At 42.6% G+C, this 17,902-nt stretch overlaps 1 protein-coding gene, 1 long non-coding RNA gene and 1 other non-coding gene across 4 annotated transcripts in view; 1 reads left to right on the top strand and 2 right to left on the bottom strand.

Annotated features, from left to right (window-relative positions):
• Nucleotides 1–247: 247 nt before the first annotated feature.
• On the bottom strand, nucleotides 248–319 carry trnap-ugg (transfer RNA proline (anticodon UGG)). Its single transcript has one exon. It is a non-coding gene; the product is annotated as a tRNA-Pro (tRNA).
• Nucleotides 320–1,808: 1,489 nt separating this feature from the next.
• On the bottom strand, nucleotides 1,809–12,213 carry LOC135517553 (uncharacterized). The gene is made up of 3 exons (XR_010452049.1): nucleotides 12,086–12,213; nucleotides 3,114–3,395; nucleotides 1,809–2,977 (listed from the first exon to the last, which is right to left on the bottom strand). It is a non-coding gene; the product is annotated as an uncharacterized LOC135517553 (long non-coding RNA).
• The window catches only part of LOC135517542 (septin-2B), a 19,663-nt gene continuing 12,433 nt past the window's right edge, over nucleotides 10,673–17,902 (top strand). Inside the window, exons 1-3 of one of the 2 annotated variants that reach the window (XM_064941943.1) lie at nucleotides 10,673–10,903; nucleotides 11,800–11,839; nucleotides 12,772–12,886. In XM_064941943.1, coding sequence (XP_064798015.1) covers nucleotides 11,816–11,839; nucleotides 12,772–12,886 — 139 coding nt within the window. In that variant the 5' untranslated portion in view covers nucleotides 10,673–10,903; nucleotides 11,800–11,815. The remainder of the gene's footprint in view (nucleotides 10,904–11,799; nucleotides 11,840–12,771; nucleotides 12,887–17,902) is intronic. The other variant, XM_064941951.1, reaches the window with a different exon arrangement.

The following is a 17,902-nucleotide window of genomic DNA, read 5'->3' as shown; positions in this document are numbered from 1 at the left end:
TGATAATTGGCCTTGCTACAACATACCGAAAATGTTGAATAAAATGTGAGGACTACCGTGGCAAAAGATTTGAACCTGGGACCTCTCGCACCCAAAATATCGATTATACCCCTAGACCAAGGATCCGCTTAAATTTTGTGCAGATTTCGATATATCACTACATACCAAACGTCAAGACGTCCAGACGGCCTTGCTACAACATAGCGAAAATGTTGAATAAAATGTGAGGACTACGGTGGCAAAAGACGGGCTCGTCCGGGATTTGAACCCGGGACCTCTCGCACCCAAAGCGAGAATCATACCCCTAGACCAACGAGCCACTGACGAGAACTGCCGATGTTGATATATTACTACCAAGCGCATGACACTGTTTTTCTGGGATGAATTTATCTTCATCGTTGTTGTCTATACATTTATCCGGATGTTGCCGGTAAATTAATAGCTTGGAAAACACTGACTTTCCTTTCTTTAATTATGAAGAAAACCCTGGCTTTACGTACCTCAATTTCACCCAACGTGCCTTAATATCTTGTAAAAAATGTTTTGTACACAAATTCTACCTCCGAAGTTTCACGAGCACTGATGTTGTTGATTAATTTCCTCATTACCGCGAGAAAGCTTGCTACATTGTTACGCTGGCTACAGAAGATGAGATACGTAAGTACACATGAGCCGTGTTCGAATACCCATACGGTATACTACATACGGTATTCTACACACTTAATGAGTACATAATATTAGTTCATTTTAGTATACTGTAAACGAACGGTATCGTTTCAGTTGACCACACTAGCGCTTCGCCTGTCTACCGGAAGTTTATGCTGTATCGGATTTCAAAAACGGAAACTGTAATCCGTTACATTACCAGCAAAAACATTGTAATCAGATTACCGATACTTTTGAAAAAAAAACTAGATGATTGCATCAAGGATTACTTTTAAATTCAGAAAGAATGTTTTTGCACAAAAAAATCTGTGACACTTCTGTGTTTTCGCAATGACATTCAAATCACCATTGAAAAAAGGAGCACATTTAAGTTTGTTCCACCTCAGCAAGTCTGAACACAAGTCAGAGACCACTATGATGACACACCAAATGTGTTTGATGGATCGCGGGAAAAGAGCAGGAATGGGTTTTTGTAGGCTACAGTGCAAGCTATGTCTTCCAATGGTGCGACTGCTGTCGGCATCCAAAGATTATCCAATTTTAATAAACGCTTGAAGGTAAGTATGACAGTAGTAGTGTAGTCGACGGCGATACAGGTATCATTTATTATTGATATCGCCAGAGCGCAATTATGTGAATCACACTGCTGCTCTGTCATTTAGCTATTTTCGCTTACGGATTGTGGTTATGGATGGCTGTTCACAAATCTAAATGTACATTTGAACCCAAATATGGTTGAATTCAAGAAGTTTAAGCTGTCTAACAACAATTGTTTTTGAAACCAGTGAACAGACTGAAAAATGCGAACAGCTGCATAGTGCGGATCCCAGCCTATGGAATAAAAGTGGAGTTTTTATTGCTCGATCTAATTCGTGCTGATAAAAAAAATAATCCATAGGCCTAATGGACATGTTCAAACTTGCACACTTTTGATAGACTTAAAGTGGCAATCTGTAGTTGCTACATCCATTTTTGGACTTGTAAATTATTTTTTACATATAAATTAGGTATATATATATCCATTGATTCTTGAAGAATATAGTTTATAAATGCCTCACGAGCTTAGTTCAACTGTCACACTCCATGAGAACCCACAATATAAGCTTGTTTTTCTCCAATTTTTGTAAACATTGTAAATGTAAACAAACACTGTATAGCCTCATAACATAATAATTATAATGTTGATATCATGGATGGTCAGTCCTTGCAGCCATAGCTCTATCAATTACAGTTTTTTATTTTTACAATCGCTAGGACCCATTTCCTAATACTTAGGTCACTTTTTCAAAACTCTTCACATAGTTCCCCTAACCAACTTTCAGCTTGGCACAGCAGTTACTTTCACATCCAAAATGCACTAAAACTACCAAAACACTTCATACATGTCTCAAATCAGCTCATTCTTCCATAACACTAGCAAAGGTTGTCACCCAACAAGCACACTTTGTCACTCATAAAACAATTACCTAAAAAACACTAACAACAGGCAGTATTACACAATGTTTTCTTTTGTAAAAATGTCTTTACAAAACAAGAATGACACCTCTCTACTGCTTAGAATTCACTGCAGTATATGTTATAGGAATGAATCAGACAGGATGCAATATGCTTTGATATGTTTTTTTTTTTTTTTGGCATTGAGTGTATATACAATAATTTGTATATACACCAATGCTAGTCAACCCTTTCTCATGCATTTGGCCACAGGTTCTCATCCACATCACATGTCATCTTGGGTAATACACCTAAGAAATAATATTTCGGCATGCCTGGTCCATCCCTGGAAATCTTCTGCAGATATGTCCAGGCATCCAGAATTAATTGCGTCCAGGAAGGACATTTGATTATGTCATAAACCTTCCACCTCCACGAGGAAAATAATTCCTCTATGGGATTGAGGAATGAAGAGTGAGGTGGGAGGAAAAGTGACACCATCCTGGGATGGACTGCAAACCAGTCTGACTGCACAGGACTGGTGAAATGCCACATTGTCCCATACAATTACAAACGTTTGTCGACTTCACCTCACTGCAACCCTTTCCTCACCTGGCACAACCCTTCCATAGAGGTCATCCAGGAATGAAATGAGACGCTCGGTGGTCCAATTAGCGGTTTGTGTAACAGAAATCCATCAGAGGATATTGCTGCACACATTGTGATTGTGACACCCCTCTGGCCTGGGACATCCACTGTGGCTCTTTTCCCAATCACATTCCTACCTCTGCCGCCGTGTTTTGGCCAAGTTGAAACCAGCCTCATCCACAAAGATGAATATGTGGAGTGTTTGCCTGGCTTCAATCTCCATGACTCTCTAAAATAAATCCACAAGGCATCATAAGAGTTAGGCTATTACACTAGTTTACATTATACCTAAAAACATGCCATTGTGTGCCCCTGCCCTGTTGGGTTTTGTTCAAAACCAGTTCTGTATTTTATAGTCATCTTACCTGGACATATTGGTTCCTGAGTTGCTTGACTCGTTCCGAGTTCCTCTCAAAGGGGACAGTGTACAACTGCTTCATCCTGACTTGATGTTGTTTCAGGACTCTAGAAATAGTTGTTATGCTTACATTTTGAATATTTCCAAATGTAATGTTGTCTGCCAACACTCGTCCCGAATCTCTGTGAGTTTTATGCCATTGTTTCTGATGACCATATCAACGATTGCAGTTTCCTGCACAGCAGTGAAAATCCTACCTCTCCCGCCTGTGGAAGGTAACCGTTGGGTCCTAAGCAGAAATACAAAAACAATTACACACAAGTGGGTTTGGAGGCTTTGCTCAATTTACTTCTGTAATGTGCAGTTCAGTCAGATGCCCTTGGTAGAATGCACATCTTACCTGTTGTTTTGCCAGAAATTTCTCACAATAGATGCCACTGTTGAGCGTTGCAGATTTCGCTCCACTCTCAGACCAGCCTCTCTCATTGATATACTATGATTTATTACATGATCAATTATAGTAGCCCTAATCTCATCCTAGACTACAGCTCTTGATCTTCCTCTCAATCTTCTTCCACCACACATACGTACTCCTCTTCCTCTCCCTCTCCCAGCCACTCTTCTTCCTCTGTCAGCCACTTCTCTATCTCTGGCTGGGTCCATGTTTACATTACAGTAAAATGTCTCCTTTTGTATAGATGGTAATGAAATTGAAAGACTAACACCTGTGTAGGTGTTCAGCTACAATGGGAATCAGCTGTGGTTGGTCTAATTGTTTTGATAGTATTTCGTTTTTTAGATTTGGAATATATTTCAATACGGTATTACTGTAGAAATGTAGCAAATTACTGTCTTATTCGATTTGGGGTCTGTTAGGTTTTGAACTTAAGTTTAACAGTTTTCAAAAGAGTATGAAAACATGTGCAAATTGGCCTGTAGGTACATAGAGTTTTGGTGGTTGTTGTGTCTGAGTGAGAAAAGAATTCATGAAATTTGAAAGATGTAGTCATTGAATGCATTTGGTGCCAAAGCAATGAAAAATGATCCACAGTTTAGCCCACTGTATTCTGAGAGTGGTTACATTTGTCGAGGCCCATCACTCATCTTTTTACCAAAACAGAGGTGGTTGGTTGCCCAACCGTTTTGTTATTGTTTCATCTGTGAATTTGCCCTTTAAACAGCTTCATATCAAAGTGACACTAACAAAAAGGTAAACGATAGGTCTATAGCAAATGCAGCATATGGCATTCATATTTCACATGTAAATAGCACTTTTCAGTAGTGCTCAAAGCATGCCATTCCATGAGCGCAGCATATATTTTTCAACTCGAATCAATGAGCCCAATCAGTCCTCCATGACAACAAAGTAGGGCTTTACCCTTTCGGCCTGCCCTGAGCCTGCCTGCCGTCCTGTACCTTTGCCCCACCTATCCGGATTACTGACCCCTGCCTGCCCTTGACCTGTCTTTTGCCTGCCCCTTTTGGATTAATAAACTGTTGTTAATTTATCGGGTCTGCATCTGGGTCTTCCCTTGAAACGTGATAGTACGAACTGGCCATGACTGACCCAGCAGACCCTGGCCATCTGCGCCAAGCCATCTCCTCCCAGGAAGCCACCATCAGTAGGCATGAGGAATTGCTTCGTGGCCTTATGGAGGGGGTCCAAACGTTGGCGTAACACCATGACCAGGCTTTGGACATTTTGCTGGAGTAATTCTGCGGGTTGTCTGGGAGGCAGCCAGTGGTAACCTCACAGCCCCTCAGTAACTCAGCGGTTAGCAGTGCAGTCTCATCTGTCACTTCAACTTCTCGGAAGTCCTGCTTACCTCCCCCGGAACACTTCAATGGAGAGACAAGCACATGTCAAGGGTTTCTAGCCCAGTGTGCCCTCGTCTTCAAGCTTCAGCCCTCCTCCTTCCCCTCGGATCGCTCCAAGATAGCCTACTTCATCACGCTGATGTCCGGGAGGGCTCTCGCCTAGGCTACTGCAGTATGGGAACAACAGCCAGCCATATGCGTTAGTCTGGAGGGTTTGTGGGAGAGGTGAAGAAGGATTTTTTGATGTCCCATTCTCCTGGAGAGAAGTTGCCCTAATTCAGCTTCGGCAGGACTCCCACAGTGTGGCAGGCTATGCAGTGGATTTCCGCACGCTGGCAGTGGAGAGGGCTTGGAACCAGGAAGCACTGTTCAATATATTCCTTTTTTTATTTATCCGTTATTTTACCAAGTAAGTTGACTGAGAACACGTTCTCATTTGCAGCAACAACCTGGGGAATAGTTACAGGGGAGAGGAGGGGGATTAATGAGCCAATTGCTGCTCGAAAGTTACCTACGGTTCTCGATTCTCCCACTGCGTTGACCATCCGCATTGATGGTCGATTACAGGAACGACGGAGGGAGAGGAAATGTTATTTTCCTCGTATGTCCAGGGATTCCACCTTGCCTCCGAGTCATCCCGGAAGTCCACGGCGGTCTCATTGCCGAGAGACCCCGAGGCTTCCTGACCTCCCCCTGGAGTCGACGAAGACGGCCGTGTCACCTCTTCCCGAGCCTATGCAACTAGGCAGAGCTGGGCTGTCGCCAGCGGAACGGCAATACAGGATCAACACAAAGAGTTGTCTGTATTGCGGGACTCTTGGTGATTTTTGTGTCCTCTTGTGCTTTAAAAAGACCAGGCTCACCGGTAGGGGCGAGTATTCTGGTGGGCCATATGGAGAACTTTTCTGCTTCCCTTGCTCTCACCCCTTTTCATGTCATTCTGCTGTGGGGAAACCAGTCTACATCTCTCCGGGTCCACATTGACTCTGGGGCCGATTTTAGCTTTTTGGACGCTACCCTGGCTTCTGAGCTGAACATCCCCACTCAGCCCCTCTCTATTCCCATGGACGTTAGAGCGCTGGTCAGATTCCCGTGGTTTTGGGATTCTTCTGGCTCCAGCGATACAATCCCCTCATCTACTGGTCTACGGGTGCCATCATGGGCTGGAGTCTGTTCTGCCATGCCCATTGTCTGAAGTCAGTGCAACCTGTCCCAGGATGTCTTCCTGGGGACTCGGAAGGTGCCCCGGACCTCTCCACCATCCCCGCGGAGTACCAGGACCTCCGGGAGGTGTTCAGCAAGGCCCGGGCCACTTCGCTTCCGCCGCACCGACCCTATGACTGCGGATTGATCTTCTCCCTAGCTCCACGCCACCCCGGGGACGTCTGTACTCTCTATCGGGACAGGAGACCAAGGCTATGAAGACCTACATTGGGGACTCCCTAGTTGCAGTATTTATCTGTCCCTCCTCTTCTCCCGCCGGCGCAGGGTTTTTCTTTGTGGAGAAAAAGGACAAGACCCTGCGCCCATGCATTGACTACCGGGGACTCAATGACATTACTGTTAAGAACCGTTACCCACTACCACTCATTTCCTCGGCCTTCGAGCTGCTCCAGGGGACCACTGTGTTTTCCAAGCTGGATCTACGGAACACCTACGAACTGGTGTGGATACGAGAGGAGGACGAGTGGAAGACACCTTCAACACAACCAGCAGCCACTACAAGTATCTGGTCATGCCTTTTGGCCTCACCAACGCCCCTGCTGTGTTCCAGGTTCTGGTAAATGATGTTCTCTGCAACATGTTGAACCGTTTCGTCATGGCGGAGAAGTCCGGGGCACCTTCCGAGCCCCTAAGAAGACATACAGTGGTGCAAAAAAGTATTTAGTCATCCACCAATTGTGCAAGTTCTGCCACTTAAAAAGATGAGAGAGGCCTGTAAATTTCATCATAGGTACACTTCAACTATGACAGACAAAATGAAGAAAAAAAATCCCGAAAATCACATTGTAGGATTTTAATGTATTTATTGTCAAATTATGGTGGAAAATAAGTATTTGGTCACCTACAAACAAGCAAGATTTCTGGCTCTCACAGACCTGTAACTTCTTCGTTAAGAGGCTCCTCTGTCCTCCACACGTTACCTTTTTTAATGACACCTGTTTGAACTTGTTATCCGTATAAAAGACACCTGTCCACAACTTCAAACAGTCACACTCCAAACTCCACTATGGCCAAGACCAAAGAGCTGTCAAAGGACACCAGAAACAAAATTGTAGACCTGCACCAGGCTGGGAAGACTGAATCTGCAATAGGTAAGCAGCTTGGTTTGAATAAATCAACTGTGAGAGCAATTATTAGGAAATGGAAGACATACAAGACCACTGATAATCTCCCTCGATCTGGGGCTCCACGCAAGATCTCACCCCGTGGGGTCAAAATGATCACAAGAACGGTGAGAAAAAATCCCAGAACCACACGGGGGGACCTAGTGAATGACCTGCAGAGAGCTGGGACCAAAGTAACAAAGCCTACCATCAGTAACACACTACGCCGCCAGGGACTCAAATCCTGCAGTGCCAGACGTGTCCCCCTGCTTAAGCCAGTACATGTCCAGGCCCGTCTGAAGTTTGCTAGAGCGCATTTGGATGATCCAGAAGAAGATTGGGAGAATGTCATATGGTCAGATGAAACCAAAATAGAACTTTTTGGTAAAATCTCAACTTGCCGTGTTTGGGGGACAAAGAATGCAGTGTTGCACCCGAAGAACACCATACCTACTGTGAAGCATGGGGGTGGAAACATCATGCTTTGGGGATGTTTTTCTGCAAAGGGACCAGGACGACAGATCCGTGTAAAGGAAAGAATGAATGGGGCCATGTATCGTGATATTTTGAGTGAAAACCTCCTTCCATCAGCAAGGGCATTGAAGATGAAACGTGGCTGGGTCTTTCAGCATGACAATGATCCCAAACACACCGCCCGAGCAACGAAGGAGTGGCTTTGTAAGAAGCATTTCAAGGTCCTGGAGTGGCCTAGCCAGTCTCCAGATCTCAACCCCATAGAAAATCTTTGGAGGGAGTTGAAAGTCCGTGTTGCCCAGCAACAGCCCCAAAACATCACTGCTCTAGAGGAGATCTGTATGGAGGAATGGGCCAAAATACCAGCAACAGTGTGTGAAATCCTTGTGAAGACTTACAGGAAAACGTTTGACCTCTGTCATTGCCAACAAAGGGTATATAACAAAGTATTGAGATAAACTTTTGTTATTGACCAAATACTTATTTTCCACCATAATTTGCAAATAAATTCTTTAAAAATCCTACAATGTGATTTTCAGGATTTTTTTTCTTCTCATTTTGTCTGTCATAGTTGAAGTGTACCTATGATGAAAATTACAGGCCTCTCTCATCTTTTTAAATGGGAGAACTTGCACAATTGGTAGCGGACTAAATACTTTTTTGCTCCACTGTATTTTTAAATAATAGGCTAGTATTATTATTAGTAGGGCCATAATCAATCCTATTAGATATCATCGTAGAAAAACTGTAAGGTTTTATTCTAACTTTAGGGTCCTCTTCAAAATCAGGAGGCTGAAGAAATTTAGCTTGGCACCTAAAACACTCAAACTTTTACAGATGCACAACTGAGAGCATCATGTTGGGCTGTATCACCGACTGGTACGGCAACTGCACCGCCTTCAACCACAGGGCTCTCCAGAGGGTGGTGCGGTCTGCCCAACGCATCACCGGGGGCAAACTACCAGCCCTCCAGGACACCGACAGCACCCGATGCCACAGGAAGGCCAAAAGATAATCATGGACAACAACCACCTGAGCCACTGCCTGTTCACCCTGCTAGAAGGCGAGGTCAGTACAGGTGCATCAAAGCTGGGACCGAGAAACTCAAAAACAGCTCCTATCTCAAGCCCATCAGACTATTAAATAGCCATCCCTAGCACATTAGAGGCTGCTGCACTTTATACATAGACTTGAAATCACTGGCCACTTTAATAATGGAACACTAGTCATTTTAATAATGTTTACATATTTTGCATTACTCATCTCATATGTATGCATGTACTGTATTTTATTCTATTCTACTGTATCTCAGTCTATGCCGCTCTGACATTGCTCGTCCAAATATATATATATATATTTTTTATATTTTGTTATTGACTGTATGTTTGTTCATGTGTACCTCTGTGTTGTTGTTTTTGTCGCACTGCTTTGCTTTATCTTGGCTAGGTCGCAGTTGTAAATGAGAACTTGTTCTCAACTGGCCTACCTGGTTAAATAAAATAAAGGTGAAATATATATATATATATATATATATATATATTCTCAATATATATTCTCAATCCCATTCCTTTACTTTATATTTGTGTATATTGTTGTGAAATTGTTAGATATTTCTTGTTAGATACTACTGCACTGTTGACACTAGAAACACAAGCATTTCGCTACACTCGCAATAACATCTGCTAAACACGTGTATGTGACCAATAAAATTTGATTTGACCCATCTACCTCAGATGGGCTACTGGTGGTCCGCAACCCATTTTGCACCCCACCTCCAGAACAAATTTTATTTAAAAAAACTGGAACTCAGTCGTGGTTCCAACTTACTGTTGCGAGTTAGAATGGTAGAATACACAAGGTCAAATGTATAAATGTGGTTATCATGGTTAGACCGTCTGGAGGGCCCCCATTGATTTTGTAGTCAGTCTCACTCGGATATCATATTAAAAATTGCAAACATTTTTCACCACCCAATGGCAAATGTGTAGAATTACAGGACATTATCTGTAACAAAGCTTATTTTCCTCTCTGTCCCATAGCACAACCTGTTCTCAGAGTATTTTGTATTATCCTGTAAGTAAAACCAGAATAGTCATTTTATTACGCTTTGTTATGTTTCGTATGGTTTGTATTAATTTGTGGATGTCCGTCATCCATTCCGTAAGATATGTTACAAGTTGCAATTCATACAATATGTAATGAATTGCAATTTCGTACAATAGGTTGCGAATTAGAAAAGCAAACAATAAGTCAAGAATTTGCACACCGTATGATGTTACAATTCAAATTTGTTGCTAAAGTTAGCTAGGCAAGGTGTTAGGGTTATTAAGGTTAGGAGTTAGGTTAAAGTGTTAAGGTTAGCTAAAATGAGGTTAGGGGAAGGTTTAGCTAACATGCTAAGTAGTTGAAAAGTAGCAAGTAGTTGCAAAGTTGCTAATTAGCTAAAATGCAAACGTTGTCCGTGTTACACACTCATCCTCCCATCTTCCTTTTGTTTTGCCTTCAGTAACCTGTCTTAAGAAACCATATCAAAATGAACATGTCATATTTTTGTATGTTCTGGATTTACATGTCATGTCTAGTGTATGAGAACTGGATTTACTTTACTATGTAACATCTAGTGTATGAGTCCAGGTTGCATGGCAAAATTAGTATAATTATGTGAAATTAGTTATACATTTGCAAAATCTTCTTTCCACCCCATGACAAAATGTATATAATTTCTGCAAACATGCTTTAAAATGGCAACATCTTCTCTACACCGCATGGTAAAATTAACTCTCAAATATAAAAATGTGTTTATCTCTGCTGTCAATAAAATGTTTTGCTCGCAATGTGGTGGGGATGGATGTCGGTATGCAAACAGTTGAGCCACTCATGATGAGTTTAGATTTTTTAAACTCTATGATGATAATGGTTGGCGATGACGATGGTGGTGATGAATAGCGGTTGCATTACAAATGGTAAATACAATCGTTGGTAGTAGAATGACGTGTTCAATTTTATTGATAAGAAAAATCAATGCATTATAAGAGGACAGTCAACGCCCAATGCATTCTGGTCCCTGTGCTGAAGAAGATCCGAAATTTGAGGTGTCGTTCGCCAGTCCGGCCTCCAAACCAATGACTGGATATATGCACCCAACCCACACGGTTTTCTTTCAGTGACAATCAAAACGGTAAATATTGTATTTATTAGCAATATTCATGACATTTTAAACTGTCTCGTTGAATAAGATACGTTGCTTTAACTTTCTACCGCTTCCCAAATAGCTTGTTAGCAAAGTAGCTAGCTACTTGCTAATTAGTTGGCTAGTTTTCAATGCTTGCGTTTAGACACCTCGCCGGTTTAATAGTCAGTGTTGGCTAGCTACCATTTGAAACCCTGTGATACAGTAATCAATTTACAGTTTGTCTATACGGCCCGGTTTGAAATACTTGTTTGCCAGCTAGCTTGAAGGTGCTGATAAGATCATGTTTTGTGATATTATTAGCATTAAATTAACTAGGCATATTTAAGGTAACTGCAATGTTTAGTTGTATTTAATTCTTTGGGACAGCGCTTTCAACACCTAACGCTAGTTTTTTATTTATTTCAGACTTCCACTGCTCGGTGTTGAACAACTAAAGGTTCAGAGAGCAGTTAATGCGCTAACTAACTAGGAAGTTTTGTTATCGATCAAGCTTTTTTGTTGTTGTATACTGTAATAGAAAAGGCACTAATTCACTAAATAAAAGGACAGAATGGAAAGTTGAATTCAAGTTAAAAGCAACTTGTGTACATGCATCTGTGAAGTGAAAGCGCGTAACAACATCTTTGGGAGGTAAGGCTGTCAGTTATTTGAGGTTAGATATTCTTTCGGAAAGTCATTATTGAGCAGAAAGCAGACTTCCTGTCTCACGGTCCACTGTCTCACGGTCCATGTAGGTAGGCTATCCTCCATTTTGTTAGTGTACACTCGTCATTCTCTTCAAGTTATAGCTAGGCCTAATTGATATAGTATTTGCGTGCTCTGCTAACAAAAAAACAGGAGTACGTTACAGTTGACATGTAATGTTCTCTGTTCTCTGGCAGGTTGAAAGAGTGCAAAATGTCTCAGGCTGAAAAAATGAAGGTACGTTCCCGACCCAGCATAAGAGGATGCTGCTTCCTCTCCGTTTATTTAATCTAAGTAATACTGTCAGGCTGTCCAATAATGATTTCAGAGGGAGCTTATTTTGATTAGGCCTATATAAACCGGATGTGAATCTGCTTTGGGAAAATCAGGATTTATTAGAATTAAACCATTGCAGACATTGAGTTTAAAAAAACAACAGCAATTGAGCATAGAGGATGCAAATATTGTGTATAATCATCTTACCAGAGACAGACTTAATTACAGAATGCATGGTCACACTAGCAGATGGTTCCAGGCAGCTGCTTTCTTCATGACTCACTGTTGTGCCTTGACCTGGGTTGAAATGAGAACACTCCAATGTATGCGCTTTGCCTAGCAATTTTATAGAGGGAGAACATTTTTTTTGTCACATACACCACGTGCAGTAAAATGTTGTTTTGCAGGGGCAGCTATAGTAGTATGGCACCCCTGGAGTAAATTAGGGTTAAGTGCCTTGCTCAAGGGCCCATCGATATATTTTTCACTGTCTGCTCGGGTATTCGAACCAGCAACCTTTCGGTTACTGGCCACTAGGCTATCTGCCGCTCTAGATGTAATGTAATATATGCTCCTTCCTTACATCTGTTTATAAGCTGAATAGATAGGTTTAGGCGTAACTTTGAAACAGTTTAGTTAGACCGCATATTCTCCCTGGTTATGTACAGGCCTGTTAGAATGCAGGAAGTAATGTTTTTGCAAAGAGATGGCAGAGACAAGACAGTCACCTCACCCAAAGGTCATTCGTGGACAGCTGTTTCTTTTGAGTAGTGGCCTAATTGCTGGTTTTAATCTTTGCTGCTGTGATTTACACAGCCCATGACAAAATTTAAATTATGGTATTCCTGAGTTGAATGACTCAGATGCTCATATTGTTGTCTCATGTATTACAGCAGGGTCAGTTCACCAACCCAGAGACCCCGGGGTATGTGGGCTTTGCCAACCTGCCCAACCAGGTGCACCGGAAGTCGGTCAAAAAGGGCTTTGAGTTCACCCTCATGGTAGTTGGTGAGTGTCATGATATTTGGAACTTAAGTTGTGTTTGGTGTTTTTGTTTTGAGAGTATTCTATTGTTCGTATGTAGTATCGAGCCTTAGACAGAACGTCTACACCAGTTGTTTTGAGCTTTGCACAAAACCACTTTGCGTCTTTGCTTGTCGGTGAGTGTCAGCCATTTTCTTGTTGCAGTTTTTTTCTCACTTCAGTAGAGATGAGTTTTGGCCTTCAAGGGGGAATGTGTGCCAAAATGATAATGTTCACACAGCTTTGTCAGATCATAACCATCTTAGGAATATAACAGCAAGCAATGCACATTAATAGGGTTGTCACGATACCAATATCACAATACTATGATACCAGATTTTTTAAACCGGAATTAGACTAAACTCTATGGTCCTATTAAAAACCTACTTTATGGGAAATTGTGAGTGCTATAGCTTGCAAAATAAACACGTGACAAAATAATGGTGCTTGTTTCTAATATCAGGACTGTTTTCCTCAAGAATTTAAATCGCCTTCACGTTTTGTTTCTATGCCACGATACTTCAGAATATCGCAATACTGGTCTCGTGACAACCCACTATGCATTTCCTTGAGTCATTTTGAGTTGGAAGGATAGCTTTTTTTTCTTTGCCAAACATTCTATATATCTTTTTAACAGAAACAACTGATATTAGGCCTTGTTTGTTCTAAGCATTTAAGCTATCACTTCATGCTGTCGACAGAATGGAATGTGACTTATTTGACCATGTCCCCGGACAGTTAGCTAGTTGACGAATGCAGACATTTCCTTTTCCCATAGCCTCTCCTCACAAATAACATTACCCCCCCCCCTAAAAAATGTGTCATTAAGCACTGTTCCAAATCGCCTTACTTCCTTTTAGAGTTTTTAACGTGAGTTTATGCATGCCCAGCATATGTGTGTGCCAGAGTGTTTGTCTGAGTGGGATATGTGTAGGATCATGTCAGAGGCCCCTGTTTAGGTCACTGTTGTGAGTCCACGGATGGAGGCTGGGCGTCTCTGGGTCCTCTGATTTAACTGTGTGAAATGGTTGTCCTTTCTCTTCTCCCTCCATGTCTGTGTGGGGGAGGAGGGGGGCCCTATTGTACACTCATCCCTCTGCCTTAAAATAAACCGGAGTGGAATGTGTGCCTGAGGGGCAGCACCGGACAGGGCTCTGCTGAATAGAGAACAGAATAACAAATAAAATTATGAATAAAAACCACACAAGAACTACGATGGCGGTAAAATACATGAGAATGCAAGTATATACAGTGCATTCGGAAAGTATTCAGACCCCTTCACTTTTTTACTTTACAGTCTTATTAAAAAATGTGTTTTTAAATTATTATTTTTCTCAATCTACACACAATATCCCATAATGACAAAGCAAAAACAGGTTTAGAAGTGTTTGCTAATTTATTGAAAATAAATTGAAATCACATTTACATAAGTGTTCAGACCCTTTACTCAGTACTTTATTGAAGCACCTTTTGGCAGCGATTACAGCCTCGAGTCTTCTTGTGTATGACGCTACAAGCTTGGCACACCTGTATTTGGGGAGTTTCTCCAATTCTTCTCTGCCAATCCTCTCAAGCTCTGTCAGGTTGGATGGGGAGCGTTGCTTCACAGCTATTTTCAGGTCTCTCCAGAGATGTTTGATCGGGTTCAAGTCCTGGCTCTGGCTGGGCCACTCAAGGAGATTCAGAGACTTGTCCTGAAGCCACTCCTGTGTTGTCTTGGCTGTGTGCTTAGGGTTGTTGTCCTGTTGGAAGGTGAACCTTTGCCCCAGTCTGAGGTCCTGAGCACTCTGGAGCAGGTTTTCATCAAGGATCTCTCTGTACTTTGCTCCATTCATATTTCCCTTGATCCTGACTTGTCTCCCAGTCCCTGAAAAACATCCCCACAGCATGATGTTGCCTCCACCATGCTTCACCGTAGGGATGGTGCCAGGTTTCCTCCAGATGTAACGCTTGGCATTCACTCCAAAGAGCTCAATCTTGGTTTCTTTCATCAGATCAGAGAATCTTGTTTTTCATGGTCTGAGAGTCTTTAGGTGCCTTTTGGCAAACTCCAAGCGGGCTGCCATGTTCCTTTTTAATGAGGATTGGCTTCCGTCTGGCCATTCTACCATAAATGCCTGATTGGTGTAGTGCTGCAGAGATGGTTGTCCTTCTGGAAGGTTCTCCCATCTCCACAGAGAAACTCTAGAGTTCATCGCGTTCCTGGTCACCTCCCTGATCAAGGCCTTTCTGCCCTGATTGCTCAGTTTGCCTAGAGCTGGCCGCCTGGCCAGAGTCTTGAAGGGTCCAAACATCTTCCATTTTAAGAATGATTGAGGCCACTGTGTTCTTGGGGACCTTCAATGCTCCAGACATTTTTTGGTACCCTTACCCAGATCTGTGCCTCGACACAGTCCTGTCTCAGAGCTCTAGGGACAATTCCTTTGACCTCGTGGCTTGGTTTTAAACGTTTTACATTTTTTTAAAACTTATTGGCAATTTCGTAGATCTGTTTTTTGAATGTTTTCACTAAATAGGCCAAAGCTTTGTTACACAATTAAAGATCAATACACTGTATTTCAAACAGCTGGAATAATCTACAGAATTAAGGGCTTGTAAAATCTAAGCCATCAACCTTAAGACCCACTAAAAATAGTGAAATTACATCAAAATAGTTTAACCTGCTTTTTTGCTTGTCTAATGAAAGTTACATTTTGTTTTGACTGAACCATGCACAACCACTAATGACCAACTTCTGGTAGCAGGCACTATAGAATATAAACACAGGTCTCATAAACACAGGTCTCATAAACACAGGTCTCTAGCCTTTCGTCGTGACTCTCAGTTCCATTCCATTAGTCATTGGACGAAGGCGTGTTGTGTAGAGTTTTTTTTTTTTACATTAAAACACAACGCTTGCTATACGGTTTTGCATAAGGATCATATCTTTCATATCTGCGAGAAATCATTTTCAGTTACCAAAATGTTAAATTGATACACAGCTTTTTATAGGGTTAGGGTTCCCACGTGGTCATATTTCGATATTACAGTGCTTGTTTCCGTAAAACAGATGGAAGACAGTGGGCTACATGTGCGAGTGGACTAGTTGGCTATCTGTGTTTCCGAACACCTGTGTAAACGGAAGACTCCAGAAATACTGTGTTGTCACTGAAAAATACTGTCTGCTACAACTGTGTTAACCGTGAACTATAAGTGTGTATTTTGCATTTGTGAAATTAATTTGATATGAAAGTGAAGGGATTTATGTTTCTAGAACCGTACAGCAATTGAGAATCGATTCACATTTAGATGTAGTGGCTTCCAGAGCCTGTTCACTTTGTTTCAACATTGAAACACAGGTGGCCAACTAGCATAGGTAGTCCACTGTCTGGATAAGAAGATGCTTATTTCTCAGAATGAGAGTTCCTTATATAAATGTGTCTTTATGCTCATTGCACATTTATAAAACACACACTAGACAGCTAGCACATTAGTCTGGCTAAAATGCTGCTAGCGGTACTGCAATGCTGCGCATGACAAACTGAGCATTGTCCACAATCATGTTCATTGATACTCCCATCTCATTAGGCTCTGCAGTGTTTTATATTTTGGTAATTGAGACATAAAAAGGGTATTGTTATAAAGGTTGTTCTCTATTACAGTAAAATGTCTCTGTGTTTAGGTGTCCATATGACGATTTATTTGTTATTTAAAAAAAAAAAATTAAATAAATATTTGACCAAACCTCAAATGCAATAGCAAGTTGAAACGGCTTGTCAGAGATGACGATGCTCTTTCGTCGTTGTTGTGAGCTGCAGGGGGAGGGGCTTGGTGTCTGTGTGCGAGTGGTAAAGGTGCACGGAAGGAGCAAATGATACAAGACCGAAAAGACCCTCATGAATTCAAACCTAGATTCTTCTAATACATGGGTTTGGAACATTGCGCTAAAACATATATTGAATTGATTTGAATAATATATCGCCCAGCCCTACATGTAAATGGGAGTAATAGTGACCAGTAGCAGGATAAATACTAAAGGTAATCAATCTGTGGACAGTAATGCATCTAATCAATGATCATTTTCGTAGCAGTGTAGGTTGTCTGAGTGGGTTGAGACCTGTTGATAGTCTGTGGGAGCGGGAGATCAGTAGTTGTTAGCACTTTAACAGTCTTCTGAACAGCTTCTATCCCCTGGTATGTAGGTCCTGAATGGCTGGGAGCTCACCCCCGGGGATGCGCTGGGCTGTCTGCACCGCCCTCTATAGGGTCTTTCTGTTGCAGACTGTGCAGTTGAATGGCTGGGAGCTCACCCCCGGTGATGCGCTGGGCTGTCTGCACCGCCCTCTATAGGGTCTTTCTGTTGCAGACTGTGCAGTTGAATGGCTGGGAGCTCACCCCCGGTGATGCGCTGGGCTGTCTGCACCGCCCTCTATAGGGTCTTTCTGTTGCAGACTGTGCAGTTGAATGGCTGGGAGCTCACCCCCGGTGATGCGCTGGGCTGTCTGCACCGCCCTCTATAGGGTCTTTCTGTTGCAGACTGTGCAGTTGAATGGCTGGGAGCTCACCCCCGGTGATGCGCTGGGCTGTCTGCACCGCCCTCTATAGGGTCTTTCTGTTGCAGACTGTGCAGTTGAATGGCTGGGAGCTCACCCCGGTGATGCGCTGGGCTGTCTGCACCGCCCTCTATAGGGTCTTTCTGTTGCAGACTGTGCAGTTGAATGGCTGGGAGCTCACCCCCGGTGATGCGCTGGGCTGTCTGCACCGCCCTCTATAGGGTCTTTCTGTTGCAGACTGTGCAGTTGCCGTGCCATCTGAGCGGCCATGCCAAATCGTTTCAGCCTCCTGAGGGAGAAGATGCGTTGCCGTGCCTTCACGACTGCTCTCGTGTGAGGGGACCATGTTAAGTCCTAAGTGATATGGACACAGGAACTTAAAGGCTCTTGACCCTCCACTGCGGCATGTAGATGGGGGGGGGGGGTGTGTGTGCACCCCCCTGTTTTTGTGGTCCATCATCCTGTTGCC

This window comes from Oncorhynchus masou, chromosome 3 (assembly GCF_036934945.1).
Source record: "Oncorhynchus masou masou isolate Uvic2021 chromosome 3, UVic_Omas_1.1, whole genome shotgun sequence".
In the NCBI taxonomy this organism is placed as follows: domain Eukaryota; kingdom Metazoa; phylum Chordata; class Actinopteri; order Salmoniformes; family Salmonidae; genus Oncorhynchus; species Oncorhynchus masou.
The sequence above is the reverse complement of the archived record's forward strand: the minus strand, read 5'-3'. Positions and strand labels throughout refer to the sequence as shown.